The 24,899-nt window shown below is 53.2% G+C and overlaps 1 protein-coding gene across 1 annotated transcript; it reads right to left on the bottom strand.

The window, feature by feature from the left end:
* Positions 1-30: 30 nt before the first annotated feature.
* On the bottom strand, positions 31-24,899 carry RGMA (repulsive guidance molecule BMP co-receptor a). Its single transcript, XM_085070392.1, has 4 exons — positions 24,597-24,899; positions 17,389-17,504; positions 5,343-5,854; positions 31-3,175 (listed from the first exon to the last, which is right to left on the bottom strand). Exons 1-4 carry the CDS (start codon positions 24,608-24,610, stop codon positions 2,480-2,482), a joined length of 1,338 nt encoding a protein of 445 aa, XP_084926518.1. The 5' UTR covers positions 24,611-24,899; the 3' UTR covers positions 31-2,479.

The following is a 24,899-nucleotide window of genomic DNA, read 5'->3' as shown; positions in this document are numbered from 1 at the left end:
CACACGGGGAAACAAACCAAGACCCACGCATTTATTGTCAAAAAACCCTCAAACTTTACTTGCGTTTCTCTCAATAAATAATTTACAGTATTTACACGCGGTGACACTCCCGTGGGTCTCAGCGCAGGGAGGAGCTGGGGGGGGCCTTTACAGAATGCCCCCCCTTTACCTATGGGTTTTTTTTTGTTTGTTTCCAAGTTTCGGGTCCTTCTTGGCCACACTTCACCTTTAACCAGAACCGGGTCAAACACAACCTAAATAAAGTGCTTCACTGTTTGCTTCTAAAATAGGGATACCCCAACCACCTCACACCATCAGCCACCACTGGAGCATCCACCTGGGCAGAGGGAACAAGCCACACCATAACCAGACTTTCCTTGGGTGGAAACTACCCCTAAACCACAGCGTGTCGTGCCGTGGGGTGATTGTTTTTTGAGGGAATTATTGACCTGTTGGCACACTGTGGCTGGGCCAGCTCAGGCAGTTTTCAAGCAGCACTGTGTGCTCAGAGGGAGGCTGTGCACAGCTGCATTTAGCTGTGGGTAACAGCAAGAAACAAAAGTTTCCTCTTTACCCCGAGACAGATTTTGGCTTTTAAAAGGTGTGTTTTGATTTCTAGGGAAGATAAAAATTTGTTTTCTCTAGAACAAAGGAAACAAAAGTCCAAATCAGCCTGGCTGAGCATTAGTGCACTGGGAAATGAAACTGTCCCATGCCATGGTCCAGTGGCTGCTCCTCTCAGCACCTCCAAACTGTGATATCCTTATTTCAAAATCTCCCTAAAACAGAGTATCTGGGGCACCAGCAAACAAAGCAAGGAGCAAAGTAGTAAACACATCTTTTTGTTTCTTTTCTTTCCTTAAACATTTAAAAACCAATTACATCTTTTCATCTGTACAGTCACACGAGATCAATGCCAGGGCTCTATATATTAAAGAGACAATATAAATTACATCCATTGACACAAGTTTGCATTTCTCTGCTGCTTTACAAATGGAGCTCTAGAGCTGTAAGGACACAATGAATAGTCATGTTCAGTATTTACACCAGGCTGCCTCTTGGCACCAGTTCAGACTGCCAAACCTAGCCTGTTCCCACCTCTTTTGGTGCTAGCTTGTCTCATCACGCCCAGAGACCTCCCTTGAGAGCAGGAGGTGCCCCCAAGTGTGACACGTGTTTTGGGGCTTTTTTTTCTGGGAACTTCCCCCTGAGGAAAGGTGGGGAAAACCCACCAGGAGGTCCTGAAGGCGCAGACCAAAGGTGGTCTTGATGTTTGTTCAGTGAGCAGGGGGGTGAACCACAGAGGAACATGGAGAGGAGGAGATGGGCAGCACTACATGGTGGGGGAAGGAGATTATTGATGGTTTCGAGGCAGGGAACAGACATTTGGAGGCAGCTGGGGGGGTCCTCTGCTGCATCCCATCTCCTGGCTGAATTTCTGACATTGCCCCATTTCTGATTCAAGCCCAGAAGGGCTTAAGGTGCAACTGGTCTGCAATGGGGTTGCAAGTCGCGGCCCCAGGATGGGTAGCAGAGCAGAGACCTAGCAGCAAAAAAAGAGCACCATGCTCCTGCTCCATCCCAGGGCTGGGCCACAGGCAGGGAGGGGCTGGAGGGAGGTGCAGGTCAGGTCTCCCACTGAGCAGCCACCCTGCTGCCAGTTTTAGGGGACCAGAGAGCGAATGGTGTGAGGAACTCATCCAATGCTGGGCAGAAGTTGCAGAAACCGCTTGAATACTGGCCAGGTTTCTCCCGTTGCCATCAAGAGTCCACGGTGGGTCCAGGCAGAGACAAGGGAGACAGGAATAAAACTACTGAGTGAATCAGCCAGGTGCACTGGCTAAACAGGGGACGCCTTTGAACCACAGCAAATGCAGGCCAAGGCTTGAGGAACGTGTCCTCCTTCCACTCAGAAGGTGCCTGGCAGCGGCAGCCAAGCAAGTGTGGGATCATTGCCCACCATTTCGGCCCCTTGCACCACCAACAGGGCTGTGGGCAGAGCAGGACATGCCCCAGAAACAGAGCCCAGCCCTGGTGAGCAGGACATCCTGCCCTGCTGTGCTGGCCAGGCTTGGTTCTGTCTCACTGCCCCGTGTCCTCCTCGTGGGCTCTGCTCTCTGAAGACAAAGCCACGTTCACACACGCCAGTGTCACAGTCACCACGAGCATTTCTGGGACCGGGGGAGTGCTACAAGGAGAGTAGCTACAAGGGTTCCCCAGCACCCACTTGACTGGGAGCAGGAGGAGGGGCAGGTGAGGAAGGTCCAGACAAGAACAGTCCAGCAAAATCTCCTGACTGGTCCCACTGGCAGCACGTTCCTCCCAGGCAAGAGCTGGGAACGTGGAGGACTTGCACCCAAGAGAGAGACTGAGGTTTGAGGACAACCCATGTGGCTCTGATATCCAACCTCCTGCATCTCATCCCTGGTTCCCTCCTGCTGCCCTTTCCCCGCTCTCCACGGTGTGAAGGAGCAAACCTCTATAACAAGCACAACCAACACAAACACAGCAGTGCTACCCAGAGGGTGGGATGTGTTCCCGTGGGAGCCGTGTTGCCCGGGGTCAGGTCCCGTGTCCTTTCATAGAGGTGCAGCTTGTCTTTGTTGGAGTGAAGCATCTTCACGTCCTCAAAGGCATAGTAAGCAGCCAGCATGAAGTTGACATCCCCCGTGGTGAGGAGGTCGAAGACACAGGACTGGAAGTAGAGGTCCTCCACGGGCAGCTTCTCCCTGCACTTGGCCGTGGCTGTTTCATAGGTGAAGGCCTCTGGAGGGGCTGGCAGGCTGGGCCCCTTCCTCCGGGCGCGACCCTCCGTGGCCTGAGCCGAGCGGATGGTCTGGAAGTCAATCTGCTGGTTGAGTGGACAACCCCGGAGGCACAGGTAGAGGCCCTGACTGTCCCGGTCCTCCACGGCGTTGACCACCTCCTCTGGCATGCGCACGGCGAAGGTGAGGTAGCGCCCCACCTGCCTCACCACGATGGTGGTGCCGATGTACTTGGCCTGGATCTCGATGTGCTGGCCCGACACCTTCTCTGTGATCTTCAGGCTGTTGGCCCCGTGCTTGTCCCCTCCGTTCTTGGAGCCGTCCACGAAGGCGGCGGGCAGCTCGTCCATCTCTGCCTGGTACACTTTCTGATCCACACACTCCTGGAAGCTCTTGAAGATGATGGTGAGCTGTGGGGGAGGAAAGGAGCATGGTTACAGCCGGTGATGACCACCTGAGAGCACACAGCCACCACCAGCAGTGGGGTGGGAGGTGCAAGAGCTGGATGCTCAAGCCAGACAGGAGCAGGTCCTTCATCCTAAGAAGTGGCCCTGGCTTTTAGCCACCCAGACATGGTCATCCTGCTCCAGCAAATGGGTGAGGACACTGTGTGCAGAGCCAAGACCCAGAGGCTTGACTGAATGCACCACCTGGATCTGCCTGTTATCTCCAGGCCCAGCACAGGAGCTGCCTTGCAGCTGGAGCTGGGTGGAGCATCCCTCCTCTCAGGCCTGTGGCAGCATGCCTGTGCACGCAGCACTGCCTTGCCTCCAGGGCTAGCAGATGGCTGAGGGGATGAGCCCTGACTCCCCTGGAGGCGGTGGAGCTTCTCCTCTGACTCCCATGACATTTACATCCCAAGGGCTGGACCAATTTGTCTCCCTAACAAATTGCAGACCAACAGGGATTTCTCCCACGGGCCCTCAGACATGTCCTGCTCCATGTCTCAACCCCACAGGCACACATGTTCAGCATGTTCCACTAGGATGGCCCTGCTAGGGGCGACCTCATGGTGGCCTTGGCAGTGCTGGGTTAATGGTTGGACTTGATGATCTTAAGAAGTCTTTTCCAACCCTAATGATTCTGTGGTTCTGTGACACAAACAGAGCCCAACACGCCTCCTCTCCCTGGCTGGGCTCAAACACAGGTCCCTTGCCAGAGGAAGGACCTCACAGGGCTGCTCTTCCCTTGCTGACCTGGCTTTTGGAGGGAAGACTTGAGGAGGAAGATGAGCAGAATTTGCATGTACAAACAATACAAACTATGTTTCCTCTTTCAGCTCTTGCAGTTTCTGCCCATGAGGGAGAAGTGGCAAAGGGGACCTCCCACCACATGGCCCCCATGAAGGGGGAGGCTGAGATGTGGCCAGAGTGGGGCAGGGCTGGAGAGCAAAGCAGAGAACACAAAGAGCCCTGAGGACTGAGCGCTGCCATCCTTTCCAGAGGCACACAGTGCTCCAGCCGTGACACAGCAGCGATTCCCACAGCTCATGCTGCACATCTCATGACTAATCCCTCCTCACCACAAGCCCGTGAGGCAGATAAGGAGTGAAAAGGCTCAATTAAGATGGTGATCCTGCGATCCCAGCAGGTCCTGCGATCCTTAAGGACCACTGTCCTCAAGCCAGACCTCCTTGCAAGCTTCAGCAGGTTTTGACGTCTTTTAGTGGGTAAGGACTTTAGAGCATCATGAAGTATCTTTTAGGGGGTTTACCAGGCACAGGTCAGAACCTCGGCCAGTTCCAGCTCAGGATAAAGGGGTGACATCCAGAGCAGAGAAGCAGCCCCTGCCCTAGACATGCTTCTCTCCCCACACACAGGGAGGTGCAGAACTCCTCAACATGGTGGGACAGGATATTTTCCAAAAGCAAGCAGCTGCCTCCTGCTGAGCCTCCCTTTTTCTCTGGCACAAAAGGTGCCCTGTTAGCTTTAGAGCTTGTGCACCAAGGGTAGCACACCAGTTCCTCAGGTCCAGGTCCCTCCTGAAGCTGAGGCTGTGACACACAAGTCCTGCTGTATCACAGCAGCACATTCTCACTTAGGTTTTCTGTGTTTGCCTTGTACCTTCAGGATGTTTATTTAGTCCGTCAAAGCACCTCCAGAACAGACTGTTCCCCACAAAATGTCAACTTGGCTGCAAACCACAGAGACAATTAAAAGCCTGGGTAGAAGGGAAGGCAATTGTGAGGAGCTCAGCTTCCTCCAGGCTTTTTCCTGCAAGCTGGAGCCTCCCTGGAGGGCAGTCCTGGGTTTGCTCAGGCCTTGGGGGTCCCCCAAAGGTGCCAGCATCATTCCTGATCTGGCTGCTCACACCAATCTGGGGTGCCAAGCGGGGAGCCCTCTTAATTTGCAATCCCTGGCTCGGCCATGAAGGCCCCTGAGGTGCAGCACCTAAGGCTGGGGACAAAAGAAGGATGGACGCTGATATTTAGAGCCAAACATCCAAATTCAGAGGAGCTCACTCTCCATCTTACCCTCCCCATGGAGATGTGCAAATGGGGGAAGACATGGAGGAAAGAAAGGCTGTTCTGAAGCCCCTCTGCCCTCGCCCACCTCCGTCCAGGGGGACAAGGCTCACCTTGCTGGTGGCGGTGGCCGAGGAGCCAGGCAGCACCGGCGTGTTGGTGACCTGCACGTTCAGGTAGTTATTGTCTATGAGTGGCCAAGCCCCCTGCACCTTGCAGGTCTGGAAAGTGTCCGTGAAAGTCCTGAGGTGAGGATCCCCAAAGAGCCCGCAGTGGGTGTAGTTGGGGGCGGCCGAGTGCTTGTGAAAGCTCTTCTCGTAGTGGCAGATCTCGGGGCTGTCGGAGCGCTCCTGGCTGTCCCCGGGGGGCAATGTCCTGAGGCGGGGCTGGGACGTGGGGCCATCCTTGGAGCAGTTGTGCTGCACCATGAGATCGTCTATGCCATGCACGGCCGAGTGGTAGGCCAGGTCGCCCCTGCAGGTGCGGGCGGTGCGGCGGGTGCAGTGCGCGTAGGCCCGCAGCGCCGTGCAGAACTCCGGCGCCTCCTCCGCGCCCGGGTGGTGCGAGCCCGACGTGGCCGCCCAGAACTCAGAGTTGCACTTGAGGATCTTGCATGGAGATGTCACTGTGGTAGGGGAGAGAACGCAAGGGGGTCAGCGCTGGATTGCCCAACTCTACCCCCAACTTTCCTCCCACGGCCCAAACCCATGACGGCGGCTGGCCGCGTGACGGGGCCTCGCTCGCCAGACGTGACCCTCTCACATGACCCAAGCCTCATGCATCAAAGCCAAAGAAACCAACAGGATCTGCCCCAATTTAGGCCAAAAAGGCAGAGAGCACCCAGCCTTTAGACGCATGGTCATGGGGGGAAACCATGGTGTGGAAGAATGGGACATATTCATAAGCAGTGAGGGTCATTAATGTGGGGGGAGATGCGATGGGGTTTTTAATGCCTTTTTGGGGTTTGACATTCTAAGTTCTGTGCTGCAAGAGGTACTGGGTGCTGTGTCCAGGCTGAGCTCTACCAGCACAAAACTCTTGCACCGGCATGACTGCTGTGCCCAGGTCAGAGCAGGACCAGTGCCATGACCCACCCTGCAGCACAGCCAGAGGCCACGCCACCATCCCCAGCACCACAGCAGTGACGGCTGCAGCATTCGCTTCTATTCCTGTGCCTCCAGAAAGAAGTCAAAAATCCTCTTTCTTGACGCCTGTGCGGCTCTGCTCAGCCCTGGGAGCCCGTTCCCCACCACGGCCCGCTGAGAGAGAACAAGAGGTGGAGGAGAAAAACCGGCACAGCAGGTGTGGGGATGCCAGCGAGCCCCCGCCTCCCCTTCCCACCCGCCGTGTGTTGCCCAGGCGGAGGCGAAGCTAGAGGCTGCAGGGCCTTTGCCGGGCTCAGCCGCAGCCCTGCTGCTTCCTGGCAAGGCGGAGGAAGGCAAAGAAAATTCAGATCCTGTTTTTTCCCCCCCCCCACACACAACGTCTGCTCCCCGGGGGCGGTGTGGCTTCCCCGGAGCAGACTTGAAAGCAGCTGTGCAAAAAGCACATGGCCATCGCTGAACGTCGCAGACACTGCTCTGCCCCTGCCAATTTGGAGTCTTGCTGGGTGAACCCAGGCTCACACTACTTAAAATTCATGGCGTTTTCCTTCCTCTCCTCTTAATCGACCCCCTCGGAGTGCTTGGAAACAGGATGGGTTCAGGCACAAAAGGCAGCAGGAGGAGGAGAAGACAAGCCCCACCATTTCCAGATGCTTTCCCTGGTGCCTCTTGCAGGCATACCCATATATCCCTGTCTCAGGGCTTGCTCAGAAGGAGCCTGGCAAGGCATCTGTGCCAAAAGCATCTCAGATTTGTTTAGAAAGAAAGTTACAAAACCCAGTATTGTTTCAGGGAAAACAGTATGTTTGACTTTTAAACATCACTGTGCTGGAAACCTAAACAGAGTTGGTGCTGGAAAATCAGAAAGGGAGACTGAGACTATAAAACACTGAGCAGTTCAGCTGTGAGAAACAAGCCTGTCGCCTCTCTGTTTCCAAGAAGAGTGAAGTGCAAATAGGAAATGGTGACAGGTTCCTCACAGTTTTAAAATTCATGTTTAATAAACTCAGATGCTAGCAACAGCACTGAAAACCTGGGAGCTGTTTGGTCTTGGCAGCATCCCACCTAAACCTGCAAGAAGCTCTGTGGAAAGCCTTTAACTCATCATTGACCAGAGGTGACTCAAAAACAAGATTCTGACCTGGGACATGGGGTGCATGTTTCTGCTATGTCTCCTGCATATATGGGTCAAATTTAAAGGTACTTATTATTTCACATCCCTCTCTTGTTCATCCCAGGAGTGTGGTTTTCCAGGACTGCCACAATGGAGTGTGACCAGTGCCACCACTGCTGGTTATCCCAAACCCTTGTGGCATCAGGCAATTAAAGTCATTGCTTTCCTAGTAGTTATGCTAATGTACAGCTTGAGGATGCCTTGGGGTTGCATGTGGCAGAAGGTGCTGTCACTGCAGCCAGACCTGCCTGCACAGCCCCAGGAGAAGCTGGAGGACACATCCCTGGACACGCAGGAGCCACACACCCCACAGCTCAGCAAGGCATCAGGATGAACTACACAAAGCATCCCATGCAGTGAGCAGCTTGCAGAATCCTGGCTGCAGCACTTTGGCTGCTCCAGCCCTTCAGCTGCTGCATTGAGACAATTTTTTTAGTAGGAATAAACCCACAGCCTCTTGCTCTTTAAGGACTTGCTTTATTCACGTGGGTGAGGAGATTCAGGCGTCAGCCCAGGGTCAGAGTGGACCCTGCTGAACAACCCCCCAACACCTAGTGCTGGACACATCCTGCAGCTGAACATCCTCACTGCCGCCCTGCCCGGGGTCACGCATGACTTTATAAGGCACTGAATTAAAAAATCCCGACCAAACGGCGGGCAGGGAAGCCCATCTCTTTCCTCCCTGGGCCTGAAGGGGGAGCGTTCTGCTCTAAGATGTTATCGCTCCGCTTTTGGCATCCTTCCCCTTCTCGCTGTTTCGCTCAGGGCCCCATATAAGGCCACATCTCCAAATCCAGGTGCCCCGGCGCTGTGTGAGCAGAGCCCTCCCTGGACTAGCCCTTCTCATGGACATTTCCCCAGCCACCCTCACAGCAAATCTCTCCTGCTGCTGGGGAGGGATTTGTCTCCTCCACAGCTGACAAAGGCTGTGGAGGAGAGCAAACACGACCCTTACCCCTCCCAAGCAGCCCTGCCTTGTCCCCTCTGGCAGCAGCTTTGGCACAGTGGTGCAGGCTCATTTGTACCCCGGCCAAGAAACGATGTTTATTCAATGTCGCATAATCTATTTTCCATCCACTCACAATGGTACTGTTTTTTAACCACAGATGACTTAGCATGGAAACAAATCGCTCTCAAGCAGGAACCCAGCAAGGCTCTCCTGGGATCTGTGAGACATCCCCAGGTCTGGGTGATTTCTCGTCCATGGCAGAACAGCCTTCATCTCACAGACAGGTGAATTCAACCTCTCCAAGCCACCTCCCAACCTCCCCGTCATCTTTTTTCAAGGCATTGGTGCCACGCAAACCAGGGAACAAAATTTCCTTTGTTACCTTGAAACCAGTGGTTTCAGGAAGTTAAAGCCAGAAAAAAATCAGAAAACCACCTGGACTAGGACAGGCCCCCCTCCATCTCCCGTTGTTCAGGACACTTCCCATGAGGACTCCTGAGGTCTGTGAGGACTGAAAAGCCACCCCATTCCTCGGTGGCTGTTTCAGGAATTTATCACCTTTACAAAACACGAGTCTTGGTTTTAAGTGGATTTTATCTGACTTCATTGTAAGGACATAAAAAAGAACCAGCGATTTTCTCCAAAGCAGTAAAAGGTCCGTTAGTAACGAGTGTGTTTCCCACAAAGATATTTACACACTGCAATCAAGTCCCTTGTCAATCCTCCAGATAAGCTAAACGGTTTGCACTTTTAAGTTCTCGCTGGAAGGTGTTTGCCCAGCCCCAGCATCAGACCTCCCTCCTCCTCGTTTCCTGCACAACCTACCACCGCGAGAGGCAACAGGGATAAAGGACATGCTCAAAACTTTCGAGGGGACATTGCACTGAGCAGCCAACCAGGTGTGACCTTTTCCTGAGCTCCTGGTTTGGAAAGCATTGGTCCTCCATTCAATAAGCATCCCACAGACTACCAAACACACACACTCAGGGTTCTGGGGTATCACACAACCCCAGTCCCACTGCTCTGCACTTGTCATAGGCACTCTGCATTACTCGGTGGCAAATTAAGTGCTCAAACACAGGCACACATCTAACTTTAACAGCATTTAATTATTGATGCCCCCCTAATTTCGCTTCAGCTGTTGTCAAGTAACCAAACCACGCACTTTAAGAAAACTAGCACAAAAATCAACATTTCATCTATTCTCCTGTAATTCCTGTAACAAAGAGAACTGCTGGAAATTAATTTCAGTAAGCAAAAGACAGTTCTTTTAAGACTCTTGAATGCACGTTTGCCAGACCTGTTAATTTTAAAGTGTTCACTGCTAAGCAATGTATTTTAATATCCTCTTGGTTCCTAACGGGCTGGAAAGTATTTCATCACCCACATGTGATGCAAATACATCATCCCGCGTTTTTCCAAATACATGGATTGAAGTGTAGATGTGCAAGCCTCACACATGCAGTAAAGGGCTTTTTTTGGAGAACACAGTAAAACCTAATTACCTTTGGCCTCAGATCTGAGCACCCAGACTTAGGCTCCTAAACACATATTTATTTAAGTAATCTAAATAAACATATTTATGCTGACACCTCTATAGGAAAGGCACAATTCTTCAAGGTGCTAAATACCAGCAACATCTGCCAGCCTCAAGGAGATGTGGGCTGCTCTGCTCACAGGCGGACAGCAGTCACCACCAGCATGAAAATGACCCCAAATGAGTTAAAAAAAAAAAAAATTACATTCCTCCTTAAAAACATGGCACAAGGGATCACTTCCAGCCAAGCAAAACCAGAAGGAATGAACACTGTGCTTTGCATTCAGCCCCTCATGCTGTCCCTGTCTCGGGGGGTGTCTACATGAGCCATCCCACACGGTGGCCATGCTGGACCCACATCTTGTTGCCCATGAGGTTAATGAGATTAGATATAAAAAAGGAATTTTTTTTACAATTAGGGGGCTGAAACACTGGCACAGGTTGCCCAGAGAGGTGGTGGGTGCCCCATCCTTGGAGACATTCAAGAGGTCCCTGTCCACAGAGGGAGCATTGGACGAGGTGACCTTTAAAGGTCCCTTCCATCCCAAATCATTCTGTGGCTCTATTTTATGACACGGATCAGCCGGCGCCTTGTCACACCAGGGAGAGAAAGGAGCAGCCCTGATGGATGGGATGTCATGGGTAGGGACAGCTCTCCCGCAGCCCCATGGGGCACCGTGGGGTGAGCAAGACCCAAGGGCCACCTGACCCAAGCTTGGTGAAAGGATTTGTGCGGGAAGGCTCTTCCAGCGACCTCCTTTGAACTGTTAATCAAGCACAATCTTGCAGAATAATAGCCTGGTTATTATTGCCTTGTTTGCATAACAAAGAGGCCCAATAAAACTGATTTGACTGTGCTCAGAGGGGGTGTGAAAGATCAGCCCTGAGAAAAGAGCTGCAGGAATGCAGCAAACTGCTCCAAAGCCTCAACCCAGGAAGAAAGACAATGCAATTTGCCATCAAGAAAAGCCCAATAGACCAATAAATTACCCATGTGCAAAGGGATTAGATCAGGTTTCAGTTGCACTGAAGTGGGGGGAGGACCGGGAGGAGGGAACTGAAGGAGAAAAATAAACCTGACTCTCTTAAAGAGCTGGGGCTCATATTTTGCTAGGGTGTGCATGGGGAGGCCGGCTCGGAGGGGCCACCTTCCACGCTGAGGTCGGGGTTTAGTGCTCATTTCCACCGGCTAAAGCAGCAGATGCATTAAATCCAGGCAAAGGCCCTACTTTTGTACGACAAAGTGACTCTAGATGTACCCCAGAGCACACCTCAAACCACGCAGCTTCCTTTAACCCCATCCTCGTCTCGCTCAAGAGGATGCTGGGAGAAGGAGAAACCAACTCCTCGAAGTCAGAAGAGGAACACAGAAGGATTTTTCTCATTTCAGCCCGTGTCAGTCGCTAAAGCATCCGGAGGACCTGCCACGGCCAACTCCTTTTTGTCCTCAGCGCCGAGTTCACGGCCCCCCATGTCTCCTCTGCAGGCGTTGCAGAGACACGGGGCAAGTACAGGCAGGAAAGCAGCAGAGTCAGTGTCTTCAGCAGCACAGCACAAACTGCTGCACGCTGCCGAGGAGCTCTTGATCGCTCCTGTCACTTAGTCAGCTCTTTTGGCTCCACGCTCGGCTTACGGCTGACCCGGCATGCTCCGCGCCAGCCACGGCAGCTCTTCCCAGCCCCCAGCCAGCACTGCTCCTCCAGGCTCACCTCGGCACCCCTGAGCAGGGAGAAGGGGAGCAGACACCATCGGAGAGGGCAACAGCCATGGAGCTGCCAGCCAGGGCCACGCTGCTCTGACAGCCAGAGGCCAACCTTGGCGAGCTCAGCAGGCGTGATGGGCTCAGAGGGGCAACCAGCAGCACAGACCATGCAGCAACAGTCACAGATTTTGTTCTTGAATTTTCCTCCTGGAATTTGGGCCTCAGTGCTGCCTTGGCTGCAGCTGTTGAACTTTTGCCTGCTCAGAGGAACTCGTGCCAGCGGGTGGTTCAGAAGATGCAGGTTTTGCTCCTCCACGAGCTGGTGGATGGAGGATGAGGAGGGAGGGAAGTGATAAGGCAGTGATGTCCTCTGATTCCTCATCTGCAGGAGGGCACTAACAAAGCTGGCTCTCCAGCACAGTGTGCCACGGGCTCGGAAGCCGTTCTGGAGCTGCAAACCTGACTTTCTCCATTGGGAGCACACCTAGATGGTTTCACCAACAGTTCCCGAGAGCTGGTAAATCTCCTCAGGCAAATGGTCAACTTTAGAGATGAGGACACTGTGAAGGCTTTCACCCAAGACAAACCCCGTGGGAAGTGAGGTGAATTTGCACTCTCATCCCCCACATGAACCCCTCAGCTTCCTCCCTGGCCAACACCATCCATGTCCCCATCCCTCTGGAGCAGCAGTCCCCAGATAAGGTCACCTCTGCCAGCCAGCCACCCCCACCGCCGAGCGTTTCAGGTTTCCAGCAGACATCACTCTCCCCACGCCAAAGCTGTTTTCCCAGGGTGCCTTTGAAGGCACGGCTGCCACCCACCAGTGCCCGGGGGCCCCCCAGGTGTGGCAGCGGGTCCCTCGCCCTCCTCCCCCTCGCCCGGGCCGCGGCAGGGCTGGCAGGGAAACGCTTTCTGCTCACAGGTGTGGATTCCCTCTAGGAATAATCATCCCCGCTGTGCTCTTGTGAAATTTCAACCCTTCAAACGCAGAGGTAAATGAGATACAAAACGAGGAGATGGAGAAAAGCCCGGAGCACGTAAATCTGGATGAGGCAAATTTATACAATTAAATGTCTGCCAAAAAATTGCGGCATCTCAATCGGAGGCGCTGGCTCACGCAGGGTGAGGAGTGGCAGCTGCCCGGCTGGAAGGCAGCAGCCCCACAAGCCCATCAAGACACCTGACTGATGCTGGAGCCCACTTAGGGACACACGGGACCTTGAGCATCCCTTCCACAGGCTGGGCTCCCACCCAGCACCAGACTCCCTCCTCACTGCTCATACCCCAAGGAAGCCACAGCATCTGTTCAGCCTTCATAGCCACAGACCTTCAGAAGTTTATTTATTTTTAAATGCTGCCTCTCCTGGACTCAGGTTTTAATTTTATGAGGAAAAAGTAACTTTCTAACTGGAACCCACTCCCTCCAGTCCCACTGCTTCCCTACTCCTACACCAGCACAGTGATGCTTTCTCATCACTGTGGGCTGGCAAAGTTCAGAGTCATGTCCTGCCACATGCCCTTGTCATCTCAGAAAGGGCCAGCTGGAGTGTGTCATACAGCAAGAGAAAAAAAGGTAGCTTGTCCAAAACCCAAAATGCCATAGATCATTACTAGGGCTTTGGGGACCGAAGTCAACAGCTGTCCAGGAAGGAGAGGAAACCAAGGGAGGAGAAAATTCTTTGGCCTCAAGTAAAGCTTGCTCTCTGCCTGACCCATAAAACCTGTACATCAGGGACAGCTCTGCTTGCTGGGAATTGAGCAGCCAAACACTTCAGGATGCTCATGCAGCACAAAGTGGGACTTGACACCCTTCTGAAGGACCTGCTGTCCCTGCAGCTGTGGGGACAAGAGACCCTGGCCACCCCACACACCCCAGCCAGGCCAGCAGACAGAGCGGCTCAGTCTGCGCCTACCAGGGCTGCATGTGTGTCGGAGCCAGCTTGTTCTCCGCAGTGAGAGCCCGATGACTTCATCAAGGGGATGGCATCTGGTTTTGCAGTTGGCTATAATTCAATTCTCCCCCTTGCTGCAGGAATTTCAGCTGGTGGAGCAGTGATTTACTCAGCCGGGCTGCACTTGAGTGCAAAGCAATCTTGAGGCTACAATCGAACGCACTGTTATTTTGAGAGCTCACGGACAAGGGAATAAATATCCTCTTCTTTTCAACCCAGTAGCTGCCAAGTGCAAGCTACAGAGCTTTTTAAAAGCATTTAGGAGCTCTCCTCCAACAAGTGCACTCTGGATGCTGCGCATGGTCACTCCTGATTTGTGGAATCAGAATGGGATTTGCTAGGATGGCCAGAAAGAGGCCAGGGCACCCCCTCACCTGCCCCAAGCAACCTCCATCGTCCCCAAAACCTCTTCCCCATCACCCCAGCTGGACTCCTGGACTGCAGCAGTCCTGAGCTCACCTCAACCCCCTTCAAACCACCTGGGACCCTGAGGCTCTTTTGGTCCTACACTCCCCCTTCCTCCAAGTTTGGTGACTGCTCCAACAGCAAAAGCAAATCAAACCAAATCAAACTCATCCAGATGGATCAAAAGCCCTCATCTTTGACCTTTTTTTGCTGTCTCACCAACACTTATCCCTTGGGAGCAGTAGGGCTTGGCTTTGGGATCCCCTGAAGGACTGCTGGGCTGAGGAGGGGCTTGTTTGGGCCACACACTGCCCTGCCAGCGCCTACGGATGCTTTATGGGATGTGCTCATCAGGGAGCCAGAAGAGAGACCACAAAACTCATTGTCACTGGGGCCGCAGCCTGGCTCTCCAGGGACAGCAGGTCAGTGCAGAGCCCGAGAAGAGCCCCCAGGTCAGGAAGTTTTTATGGTTGCCCAGCCCTGTGAGCACTTTCATGTGCACATCCGACTCAGCACAGCTGTACAGGCCACAGAGAAAGAAACCTCAGCTGTTCCCATGATAAACCCAAAGCCACTCTTAATACCACCTTGTTCCCAGTAACCAAGGACCAGGAATTTCACAATTTTCTGTGGAAAAAAGCAATGCATCCACCCCATCTACATTAAAAACAAGGCACCTCCTTCCAGCCCCGCAACGTGCCTTGCTGGCAATGGCAGAGAACTCCCTGTTCCAAGTACGAGACCAGCTCCAAGCTTGCAACAAAACAGGGAAGCCAAAATATTTCCAGGTTTACGTTTGAATCCCTCCCTTCTTCTCTGCCCTGACAACATCCCGCACAGGCGTGTTTCTCCCAGGATGAGCTCCCTGCTCACAGCACTGGGGGGTATTTTAGCAGCCTCTAAGCCCCTCATCTCATAAGCCATAATTTTGGCTTAATGCTGCCATCACCTCCCTGCTGCTGAGATAAAAAACCATTTATTGACTACTCTGATACACCTCCAGTGGTGTTGGATCCTTATCTGGAATCCACTGTGCTTCCTGGATGGACCAAGAGAAAATTCCAAATTTTTATGGAGGCAGGAGTGTATTGCAGCCAAAACAGCCAAGCTGGAAACAAACAGGGAATGCCAAAGCAAACCTGAGTCTGCCACACCTGGGGCAAAACCACCCAGGGCCAGATTTTGGAAGTACAAAAGAATTTGCAAGAAAACTCAGCACAGACTGTACCGGGAGGCACAGGCGTGGGTCACCCAGGAAATCAGGGTCTCAGCTGGGAGGGAAGAGCACCCGTGAGCATCCAACACTGGGACTTGGCACAAGCTCCAGGGAGAATTTCTGCCAAGGAAACTGTCAACTCTACCCAGACCTCATTCCCCACGGTCACCCTGACCCACGGCCAGGGAACCTCAGGGCACTGGACGGTGGGGGCTGCCCAGGAGGCAGCAGGGCGAAGCCATCGGTGTGAGAGCAGCACAAGCGGGAACCCAGCCCGGGCTGTGAGCGTAGGGGGGGTTAAGCAAATAAATAAATAGGGCAGGACTCGGCGAGGCACTGATCTGACACGCCAAGCGCCCGCTTGGGCAGCCTCCAGCAGCCCTGCTCACCTGGGGCTCCCAGGAGGGGTGCAAAGCCTCCTGAGCGCTGGGAACCTGCTGGGAACCCACAAATTCCCAGCAAGCACAGGGGAAAAAGGGGCAAAAGGATATGCCAGGGAATAACCCCCTCCTTTTTCCTCCCTTCCCACCCAAAAAGCTTTCAAATAAAGCCCCCAGCCTGCTCCCAGCCCTGGGCACGGGGAGCCCCGTCTCCGCCTGCGCCCCGCTCCCGCGGGCTCTGGATCGCCTCGTTCTGCCAGTTCTTTGCACCTTATTTGACTGCTGAAGGGAGAATCAAACAAAGCAGCCAGCCAGATCTCCTATCAAGTTCTTTCTTGCACCGTAAATCTCACAGCCTCGACGCTTTGCAACTCAACCGCTCCGAAAAGGGCGTTAAGCAACACATATGGGAGCAGCTCCAGAGTTTCCAGTAAAAAAACAAAACCAGGGGGTTCGGCTTCCAGCCTGCTGGGAAATTTAATGGGAAAAGTGGGGTCTAGAGAGCCACCTCAGTGCTAAGGGCAGCGCTGAAAAGGTTTTCCTGGAAGAGGGCGAAGAGGGCAAAGATGGGAGGAAGGGCGTAAAGCAGTTATTTATTTATTTCCTACATGTGTGTGCAAGACTACTTCACCTACGGTTATGCAAAAGAAAGGCAGAGGCGATTTAAAAATTAATAAATTAAAAAAAAGAAGTTTTACTAAACTAAAAGGAGAGATAGGGAGATTTAAGCCTTAGAGCTTTTCTTTCTCCCTCCTGCTTTCTCTCCTTTTTTCCCCCACTCCTTGCAAGTGAAAAAAAAAAAAAAAAGAGGTAAAGAAACTGGAGAGTTTTGGAAGGAACAAATCCGCCTCTGTGGACTGGGTTTCCCCTCCCCCAACAAAAACAAGCACTCAGGGCTTGAAGGAATTTGCAGGCAGAGATCTGCCAAAAACATTGTGAAAAACTATGGGGGATTCATTGGAAACAGATGGCGTTTTCAGCTGTAATTCTGAAATTCTCCCCTTTTCTGACACAATACAAACAGCGAGGCCGGGGGCGGCGGGGGGGCCGAGCCCCGGGCCGGCCCGGGGGTGCCGATGCTGGCGGGACCATTTGGTTGCCATCCCTCCCTCGGACAGCACAAGAGCTCCCGGCCGGGCCGAGCGAGGTTTGCAGCCGAGCGGGGATGCCGAGCCCCCCGAGGCGCGGAGCGCAGCGCCCGCCCGCCGCGCCCGCCCAGGTGCGCCCCGCAGCCGCGCTGCCCTGCGCCCCCCGCGCCCCAAATCTCACCGCCAACACCCCACCGAGCCCCTCCGACCGCTCCCCGCCTCTGCCCGCCCCGCAGAGCTAGCACGGCAGAGATCTGGCAGCGGGGTGTTCATATGCGGTGCCCCCCCGGCGTTCCCCCTTCCTTCGGCGGCACCCGGGGAGGGGAGGAGAAGGTAACCTGGCGCTGTCAGGAACACCTCCCCGCTGCCTTGGCCGCTTTGATTTCCACCATCTCCTTCCTTGTGGGATGAGGAGCGGGGAGACAAAGAAGATGAGGTCAGGGAAAAAACACCCACCGCAGCTGGGTGGGGAGCGGGGAAGTGGGGGGCACGCAGCAAAACTGAGCCCCACTTGCTTATTTTAAACATGTGGCAAACTGCTGAGAGGAAAGGGAGAGGGAAAGAGGCCCAGGGATAGGGGAACGGGGGCGGCGATCCAAGGGCTGCCAGAAACACAGGGAAAAAGTCCGCAAAATAAAGAGGCTGTTCCTTACCTGAAGGGAAGATGCAGAGAAAGACAGGGAGGATTTGGAAAAGTCCCAGGGCTGTGGATCCTGCCCCTCTCCCCATACCCATCCATCCAGCTCGAGCTTTAACCACTATCCTCTCCCTGGAAGAAGAGTTTAAAAAGGAAAAAAAAAAAAAAAAGGAGAAGGGAAGGGAGTAGAGGAAGAGGGGAGGGGGAGAAAAAGGGGAAAAATAAATCAATCGAAAGAAAGAACTGGGGGGGAAAAAAATAAAATCAAAAGCCCCACATGGCTCCGCGGAGCGCGGCAGGGACGGGCGGCCCCAGCTCCGGGCTCTGCACTGAAAGATTACAGAGACTTTTTCTCCTTCTTCTCCTCCTCCTCCCCGTCCCCTCCCATTACGAACCAGCCCCAACCATCAATCATCCCGCTGCCTCCCAATGCCTGCATCCTGCTCCGCGCCTCCTCCTCCGAGCGCGCCCGCCTCCCCGGCCATGCTGCGGGAAGGGGCGGGAGCGGCCGCGGCCATGGGAGCCGCGGAGGGAGGGAGCGGAGAAAAAGAGCCGGGGAGAGCCGGGCAAGGGGGTTATTGCGGTGGATGGAGCCACCAAGTTCTCCCGTGCCCCGTGGGAAGGGGGTGGAGGTGGTTCCAGGCAGGATGGGCAGCGGGAAGGGTGTTGGATGTCGCGCCGTGTGTCCCCCGGCGCTCATCGCGGCTCGGTGGCAATTTGGGAGAGGGGCTTCCTCGCACCCCACTGGGTCTCAACACCCACTGTGCGCTCCCTGCCCCTCTCCCATGGGTCTACCGAGAGCGCTTTGGATCGCCCAAAAATTAAGCAGTTTGGGGTAAAGGGCCCGTCATACAGCAGAGAGGGGAAACTGAGGCAGAGAGGCTTTAAGTGGCTGGTGTGGGGCAGGGGTTGTGACAGCGACACTGAGGTGTCCAGCCCGCTGGGGGATAGCATCGCCGCCAGCACATGGGGCTCCTCCACGTCCTTCCAGCCCTGGCACCATGATGGGAGTTTCACAAGAGTTCCAGGTCATTCACCCGCACCTGTGCTGGCACTGGCAGTGGTGAAGTAACCCCAGGTGACTCAGAAACGGCAAGTTTCATAGATCCTTATCGTCAGACTGGCACTCCTTAGATAGGGGGTACTGTTAGGTACCCTAAATCCAGCTGCCAGCCCGCCAAGGACTGATGGAGATGACTAAACAATACCTACACTCTCAGGACCTCCACCACTGCCTCTTCTGCACCACCAGCCCATGTCCAGACCTGGATGTTCACCTTTCACTGGGGAAGAGTCTCACCAGTGATGTTGGTAGGGTTGTCCTTGGCTCTCACTTTGTAAGCCCCCCTAAATACCCTCTGGCCAGTCCCAGGCAGGCAGCAGCCCTGGGAGAACTCTCCCTGCTCATGGACCATCACACAGAGCAGCAGCTTGGAGCACACAGGCGTTTGCCTGCTGGGTTTCAAGATGCTGCTCTTTTCCACCTCCTGCAATGCCACAGCGTGGGGAGGTGAGCAGATTGGATCTGCATCCCCACCATCCCAGGGGTCTGCTCCACCCAGGAGAGGGCTAGGCCAGGAGGAAGGCATCCACTTAGCTTGGATCTCTTTAGAATTTCCCTTGAGGGATGTTTTAGCCACAGTGAACTAAGACCACTTCTGAATGAGGGTGCCCACGGGTGTAGGCTTTAATAACTTCCCTGTTTTGGATCATTAGCTCTCCTTTGATGGCATGTCCCCTTGCCATCCTGATGTTTCATCTGCTTTCTTTTGGGGTTCTTATACAAAGAATAAAAGGATGCTGGTTGTTTTACACCACTCTTCTCCCAACTCTGTAAAACCATGGGGCTTTCCTTCTGCAGTTTGGTATAGGCCTGGGATACTCCTTGATTTTTTTTCTAGTTATTCTTGGAAACCTCCTCTTTTACCTCATAAACATCCTTAAGGGTGCATTTTGAAGTGACAGTGGCTTAAGGTCTCTAACAAGAGTTTGTGATCTCTTCCCTGTCATGGATTGAATCTGTGATTCAGTACAACAAATACCCCATGGAAAGAGGAAGAGGAGATGGGAATGAATATCCAAGAATCAAAGATATCTATGAACACCTATCAATTTCTCCATGAGGGGAGTGAGCCCCCATGCCTCCAAACAAAGGAGGAGCTTCTCTGGGGCTCTATCCAGGCTGCAACAGGAATTAAAACACTGAAGCTTTTCCATCTGGGACCCAGATGGGATCCAAAAATCCTGTGGCCTTGCCTGCCTAATGCAATATCTGTCTTGGTCCTGCTGGTCCTAGAGCTGCACTCAGACAGTGTCCACTAAAGTCAGAAGGAGCTCTGTGTGCCGAGGAGCTGCCAGAGTGGGCAGAGCTGGGCAGGAGATGAAAGCTGGCAGGCCGGATCCAGACCTGTAGCAGAGCAGTGTGGGAGGAACGCCGACTCGAAGCACCTCTTTGTGGGGGATGTCAAACAGGGGCAAGTATGTCCAAACCCTGCCAGCTGCTCCTACCACCCAAGAAGAAATGCCTGCTGATGGGATGTGTAGGCAGCTGGAGCTGGAAGGGGCCTGGGGGGAGGAGACAGAGGGTCTGTGAGCTGGGGAGAGCCCAGGAAAGGGGGGGAGATGCAGGGGATGGGGTTTCAGACCTCAAATCCCTTCCTCTTGCTCTCACCCTCTCCTCTTGCAATGCGACTTTTGCTTTTATTTCAAAACGAAAAACATCGTTTGTGCTGTTATCCTGACTGATGACATCTAACATGATCTGTTTAACTGAAAAAAAACCCCGTCTGAATTACGAACTTTTAAAGCCCAGCTGTTAAATAGCTGCTGCGAGGCTGCTTTGATGGTTTGACCTAAAGCACCACTTTGGTATTGCCGTTTTGGGGCAGGCTGACACATTGCAACGATAGCCTGGAATCCAGTTTGAGGCATTCTAGTTAAAATAAGACCCTTGATGGAAATTCTGCCTTTGGTGTAGGGAAAACTGTGCTGCCATAAAGCAACGGTCGGATGCCCCTGGCTCCAGTTTGTAAAAATTTCTCCTTGATTTTGCTCCGTTGCATCATGCATTGCAAATGGGATTGCTGTTCTTGGCACCGATCAAAGCAGCGGATTTCGCTGGAGAAAACAACAGATGTGTCCAAACCGTAACTTCAGGGAGGAAAAAGGCCCCAAATAAGGTGTGTTTCTGAATCCTGCTCCCCCTCATACATTTCTGAAATAACCTTCACCTTTCTGCTAAGCTGAATCAAAGAGCTGGGCTTTAAATCACCTACTGAATCAGAGGCTGTGCGAAATTCGGATCTCTGCCTTGCTTAATGGGGATATCTAGGCTTGGAAATGTGGAGTGGCTGCGTTTTCCCCAACTTCTTTCCTTCTCAGAGCCCATCCAGGACTCCCTGTTTAGGCAGCATGGAGCCCGATGCTCCTTGCAAACAGAAATGTGGGACACCACCCACCACTGAAATGCAACCACTGCAGCAGCTCAGCTTGGGGCACAGGCACCTCCGTGGTCATCTGCACGTTGATTCCCATGTTTGGGGTCATTGTGGAGGGCTGACATGCAAATCACAGCCTTCTCCGAGGTATTTATTTGCAGCATGAGCTGGAGGAGTCACAGCTCTCACGGGACACTCAGCTGGGATCACTAGGCTGAACTCTCCTTTTCTCTGCCCTGTGTCACACCCTGCTTGGCTGTGGGACTCAGTGGGGCTGAGTGAATGTGGCTGATTGGAACCCAAAGGTTTGCAGCTGACAGCTCCCCTTACAGCCTTCCTAATGGAATTATTCACTACCTGTAATTACATGGCTGAAATAGTAAACATGGGTATTTCTGAGGGCTGCAACTAGTAGTTAGAGGAATGGATGTCAGGGCTCCTGGTCTGCTCCTGACTCTCCTGTGAACTTTCTCTGTGGCCACTTTTCACACCACTATCTCCACACTCGTGCCTTTGGCTGCTCTGCCTCAGGACACGGTGTTCAACTCGTGGCCTGTCTGGGATAAGCCATAATCACTCCTGCAGGAAGCTAATCCTGAAATGCTCTGCAGGGATATGTGTGTGTTTGGGGCAAGCTTGCAAAAAGCAAGCTGCTCCTTAAAGGAGGAAGAAAGGAAGTTTGGAGTGGAAACCCCCAAGTTGTTGTCTAGAGAGGTTTGACAACTGATCCCAAGATGCTTGTGGAAATAAAACCAAACACTTCTGCTCTGAACAATTCCCTTACTAAAGGAAAAAAACCTCTGAATAAGGAGAACCAAAAAAAGCCTAACATATTTATGGAGTAACAGTCACCTCTGATGTCTGCAATAGTGAAAAATGCTGCAGTTAAACACCTTCTTTTTACTCATCATTCAATTTTTTAAAATTTTGCAATTTCCCTGGCTGACCAAGCAGGCACTGTCCCTGAGCTGTGCACCCAAAGGTGCCGAATACTCATCTAAACCCCCTTCCCTACCAAGCTGTTTTCTGGCAGGCAGAGCAGGAAAGTGTCCCTCCAAGATCTCCCTGGTGCCCTGCACTGAACTTTGGCAGTAGCTGAACGGGACAGGCAGAGGGGATGGCACAGAGCTGGGCTTTGAAGACTGACCCAATGCTGCAGAGCGAAGTGCAGAGAGGAGTTCGTTGGTTTATCTAAATCCTCCTTCCCACAGCTGCCCCTGTGAACATCAGCCTCACCCACTTGGCTGTGTAAGAAGATGCCAGTTGTGAAAAGTGGGGAAAAATACAGCTTTGTGCCACCAGTAAATAAAATGTAAGGACTCTTTGTTGACCTGCCTTTTTGCATCTGCAGATTAGTTATCAGCAGCCCCTACTGAAGTCATGGTGGGTAACCCTCTCTCCTCAAATTGCCTGCTCCAAGCCCACAGCCATAAAAACCACCTCTAAATGCTGAAAAACAGCCAGGCTGGACAAGGGGAAGGGAAAATGGGCTGGTGGAAAACTTCCAGTCTCACCCATGACAGAAAGCAAAACAAGCCGGGATATTTTAAGGTAAATAGAGTTCATCACATAAACTTTTTTTTTTTTTTTACTGGTAACAATCATTCGTGTTTCTCCCCTTCCTTCCCTTGCTTGCAAAGCCCCCAGGGGGTGTGAGGCCTAATTCCTACACATGGGAGCATGTAACCATCCCTTGTTCAGCAGTGTTTGGAGGGCTGGCTGGAATTCACCATCTGTATATTTAATTCTCTGCAGGGAGCTGGTCTTCCTGGCCCAGTCTCCTCTTTGGGGTAAATATCAAGCAGTATCTCTTTAGTGTATCTTCTTCACATCTGGGCTCCCCTCTAAGCAAAAATAGAAGATGGGCTGGGAGGTTCCCAAGAGCAAGTTCAAATGGCCAAATGTCAGCTCAGCAGAAAAGATGGATAAATCTGAGCTGCCAAAGAATGATGAGAATCATAGAATCACAGAATAGTTTGAGTTGGAAGGGGCCTTAAAGATCATCTAGTTCTGATCCTCCTGCCATGGGCAGGGACACCACAAGAATTGCAGAGAAGTGGGTGTTTATCAGCAGAGACAGAAGCCAGTCTGTGTCATGGGACAGTCTTTCTCTGCTGCTTTTAAAAGCTCCTGACGTCTCGAGAAAGTGCAAACATAGCTCGCTAATGCCCCCCCTGTGACTGACAGGTCAGCTAAGGACATCTCCTCGATCCTATTTAAAGGTGGGAGATGGCATCGAGTGTTTGCAAGCCTACATCTGCAGCCCTTTGGGCAAGGGCTGTTTGAAGGATCCTCTGGAAAAAGCTCTGTGAAACCCAATCACCTTTCCCAGGTCTCCTTCTGTCAATTCCTGCCAGCAGTGGCCAGAAATACAACCCAGCACAGGATGCCTTTCCTGCGTTCTCAGTTGAGAAACACTCAGTGACAGTGTGCTCAGCTGATTTAAAACTTTGCCCTGAGTATCTGAGAAAGAGACATTCCTTCTTACGAGGGGAAAAAAAATCCAAACCCAAACAACTTTAATCCAGCACTTCAGTGGGTATTTTGGCAAAAGAAACTGGGAGATTTTGTGGAGAGGGAGCATCTTGGAGGTGGCACTGGGAGTCCTCCCGGGTGTGCCTGGCCCTGGGCTGGGCTGGGTTGGGTTGGGCTGGGATTAATGCTGGGACTGGGGCTGGGGCTGAAGCTGGGACTAAAGCTGGGCTGGAGCTGAGCTGGGACTGGGATGAGCTGGGCTGGAACTGGGCTGGACTGGGGCTGGGCTGGGCCGGGGCTGCGGCCCCACTGGGTGGTGCTGTTATCCCTGCGCCGCCTGCGAAAGTATCCAGTTTATAAAATAAATGCAATCCAACGCCGCCTTAAACCACATGACATAACAGCAGCTTGCGAGCTCCCATTAAAATCTCAATTTGGGGAAATTGATTCTACCTCTGAGCAATTGCGATGCAATTACTCCAACAGGCAGCAATCAAGAATCACATCAAAACAACACCAAACTTTCATCTCCTGCCTCGCAACCACCACCACAACAAAAAGCACCTGTCTTGCAAACGCAGCCCGGTTGCCATAAATATATATAATTTTTAGGAAGGGCAACGTGCATGTCCCAGAGTGGAAGCGAGCTTGGAAAGGGCTGGTGTGCCCGAACTGTCCTGTCGGGCTGGATTCTGTCACCCTCGTCTCCCGGAGGAGGTTTGGGGCTATTTACGGACTCAGGACATCAGGAACAAAGTCGCTCTCCTGCCCAGCACTCTCCAGCTGCCCATCCTCTCCCTGCGCACAGATGTGCCCATCCCTGCCATGTCCCACATCTGTCCAGCTGTCACCCCCACCTTCCTCCCCTCGGAGCTCTCAGAGCCCCCCAGCTCTGTGCAACCAGGGGAGTTCGGGGAGAGCTTTGGGTTCCCCGCTCCGCTCCCGAGAACCGCGATAGCCCCGGGATGAGCTGCCCAAGGGAAAGGGGGAAATATTGGGGAAGATGTTTACAGTTCTCATCAGTGGTCTGCAAGGAATTACTCGATTGACTTAGCGCAGCGGGGAGCAGCTTTAGTGGCAACCATCAGAAGGGAGGATAAATGAATAACCGCATGCACGCCAGCTAGCGCCGAGCCGGGCAGGGAGCGCTGGGCAGGGAAAATGGGAAGAATCGAGGTTCCTTATAAAAACGGCCGGGAAGGGGGGAGGCAGGCGGGGACCGAGAGCCTCAACAGGTCCGGAGGAGGAAGGGCCATGCAGGGAGCCGGGGGACATGCGGCCGGGGGTGTCCCCAGCCCCCCGCCCCGCTTACCTTGGCGGCCGCATCAGCCTCTCCAGCCCCGCGGGGGTCGGTGCAGGCAGCGGCGGCTTTTTAAATTTTTTTTTTCCAGGAGGGGCAAATAAAACAAAAATAAAAATCTAAATAAAATAAAACCCAAACGAAATAAAATAGTAAAAGCCCCCAGGGGTCGAGGTGGGGGTGGCCGGGGGGTGGAGGCCGAGGGGCGCGGGCAGCCCCCCGCCCTGCGGGCAGCCCCGGCGGGGTGCAGGCGGCCTCGCTCAGCGGGACGCGGGGAGCCGCATCGCCCTCTCGGAGCATGTGAGAGGCAGCGGA

The sequence above is a fragment of the Lichenostomus cassidix genome, chromosome 10 (assembly GCF_008360975.1).
Source record: "Lichenostomus cassidix isolate B80296 chromosome 10, HeHo_3.0, whole genome shotgun sequence".
In the NCBI taxonomy this organism is placed as follows: Eukaryota; Metazoa; Chordata; class Aves; order Passeriformes; family Meliphagidae; genus Lichenostomus; species Lichenostomus cassidix.
Note: the sequence above shows the minus strand (reverse complement) of the source record. Positions and strands in the feature narration are given on the sequence as shown.

What these genes read in the sequence shown, in the direction of transcription:
- RGMA (XM_085070392.1), bottom strand. An exon ending in TCTCTGCATCTTCCCTTCAG is followed by an intron (nt 5,855 to 17,388) that starts GTAAGGAACAGC and finishes CCCCTACCACAG; the next exon opens with TGACATCTCCATGCAAGATC. An exon ending in CGGCCACCGCCACCAGCAAG is followed by an intron (nt 3,176 to 5,342) that starts GTGAGCCTTGTC and finishes CCTCCCCCACAG; the next exon opens with CTCACCATCATCTTCAAGAG.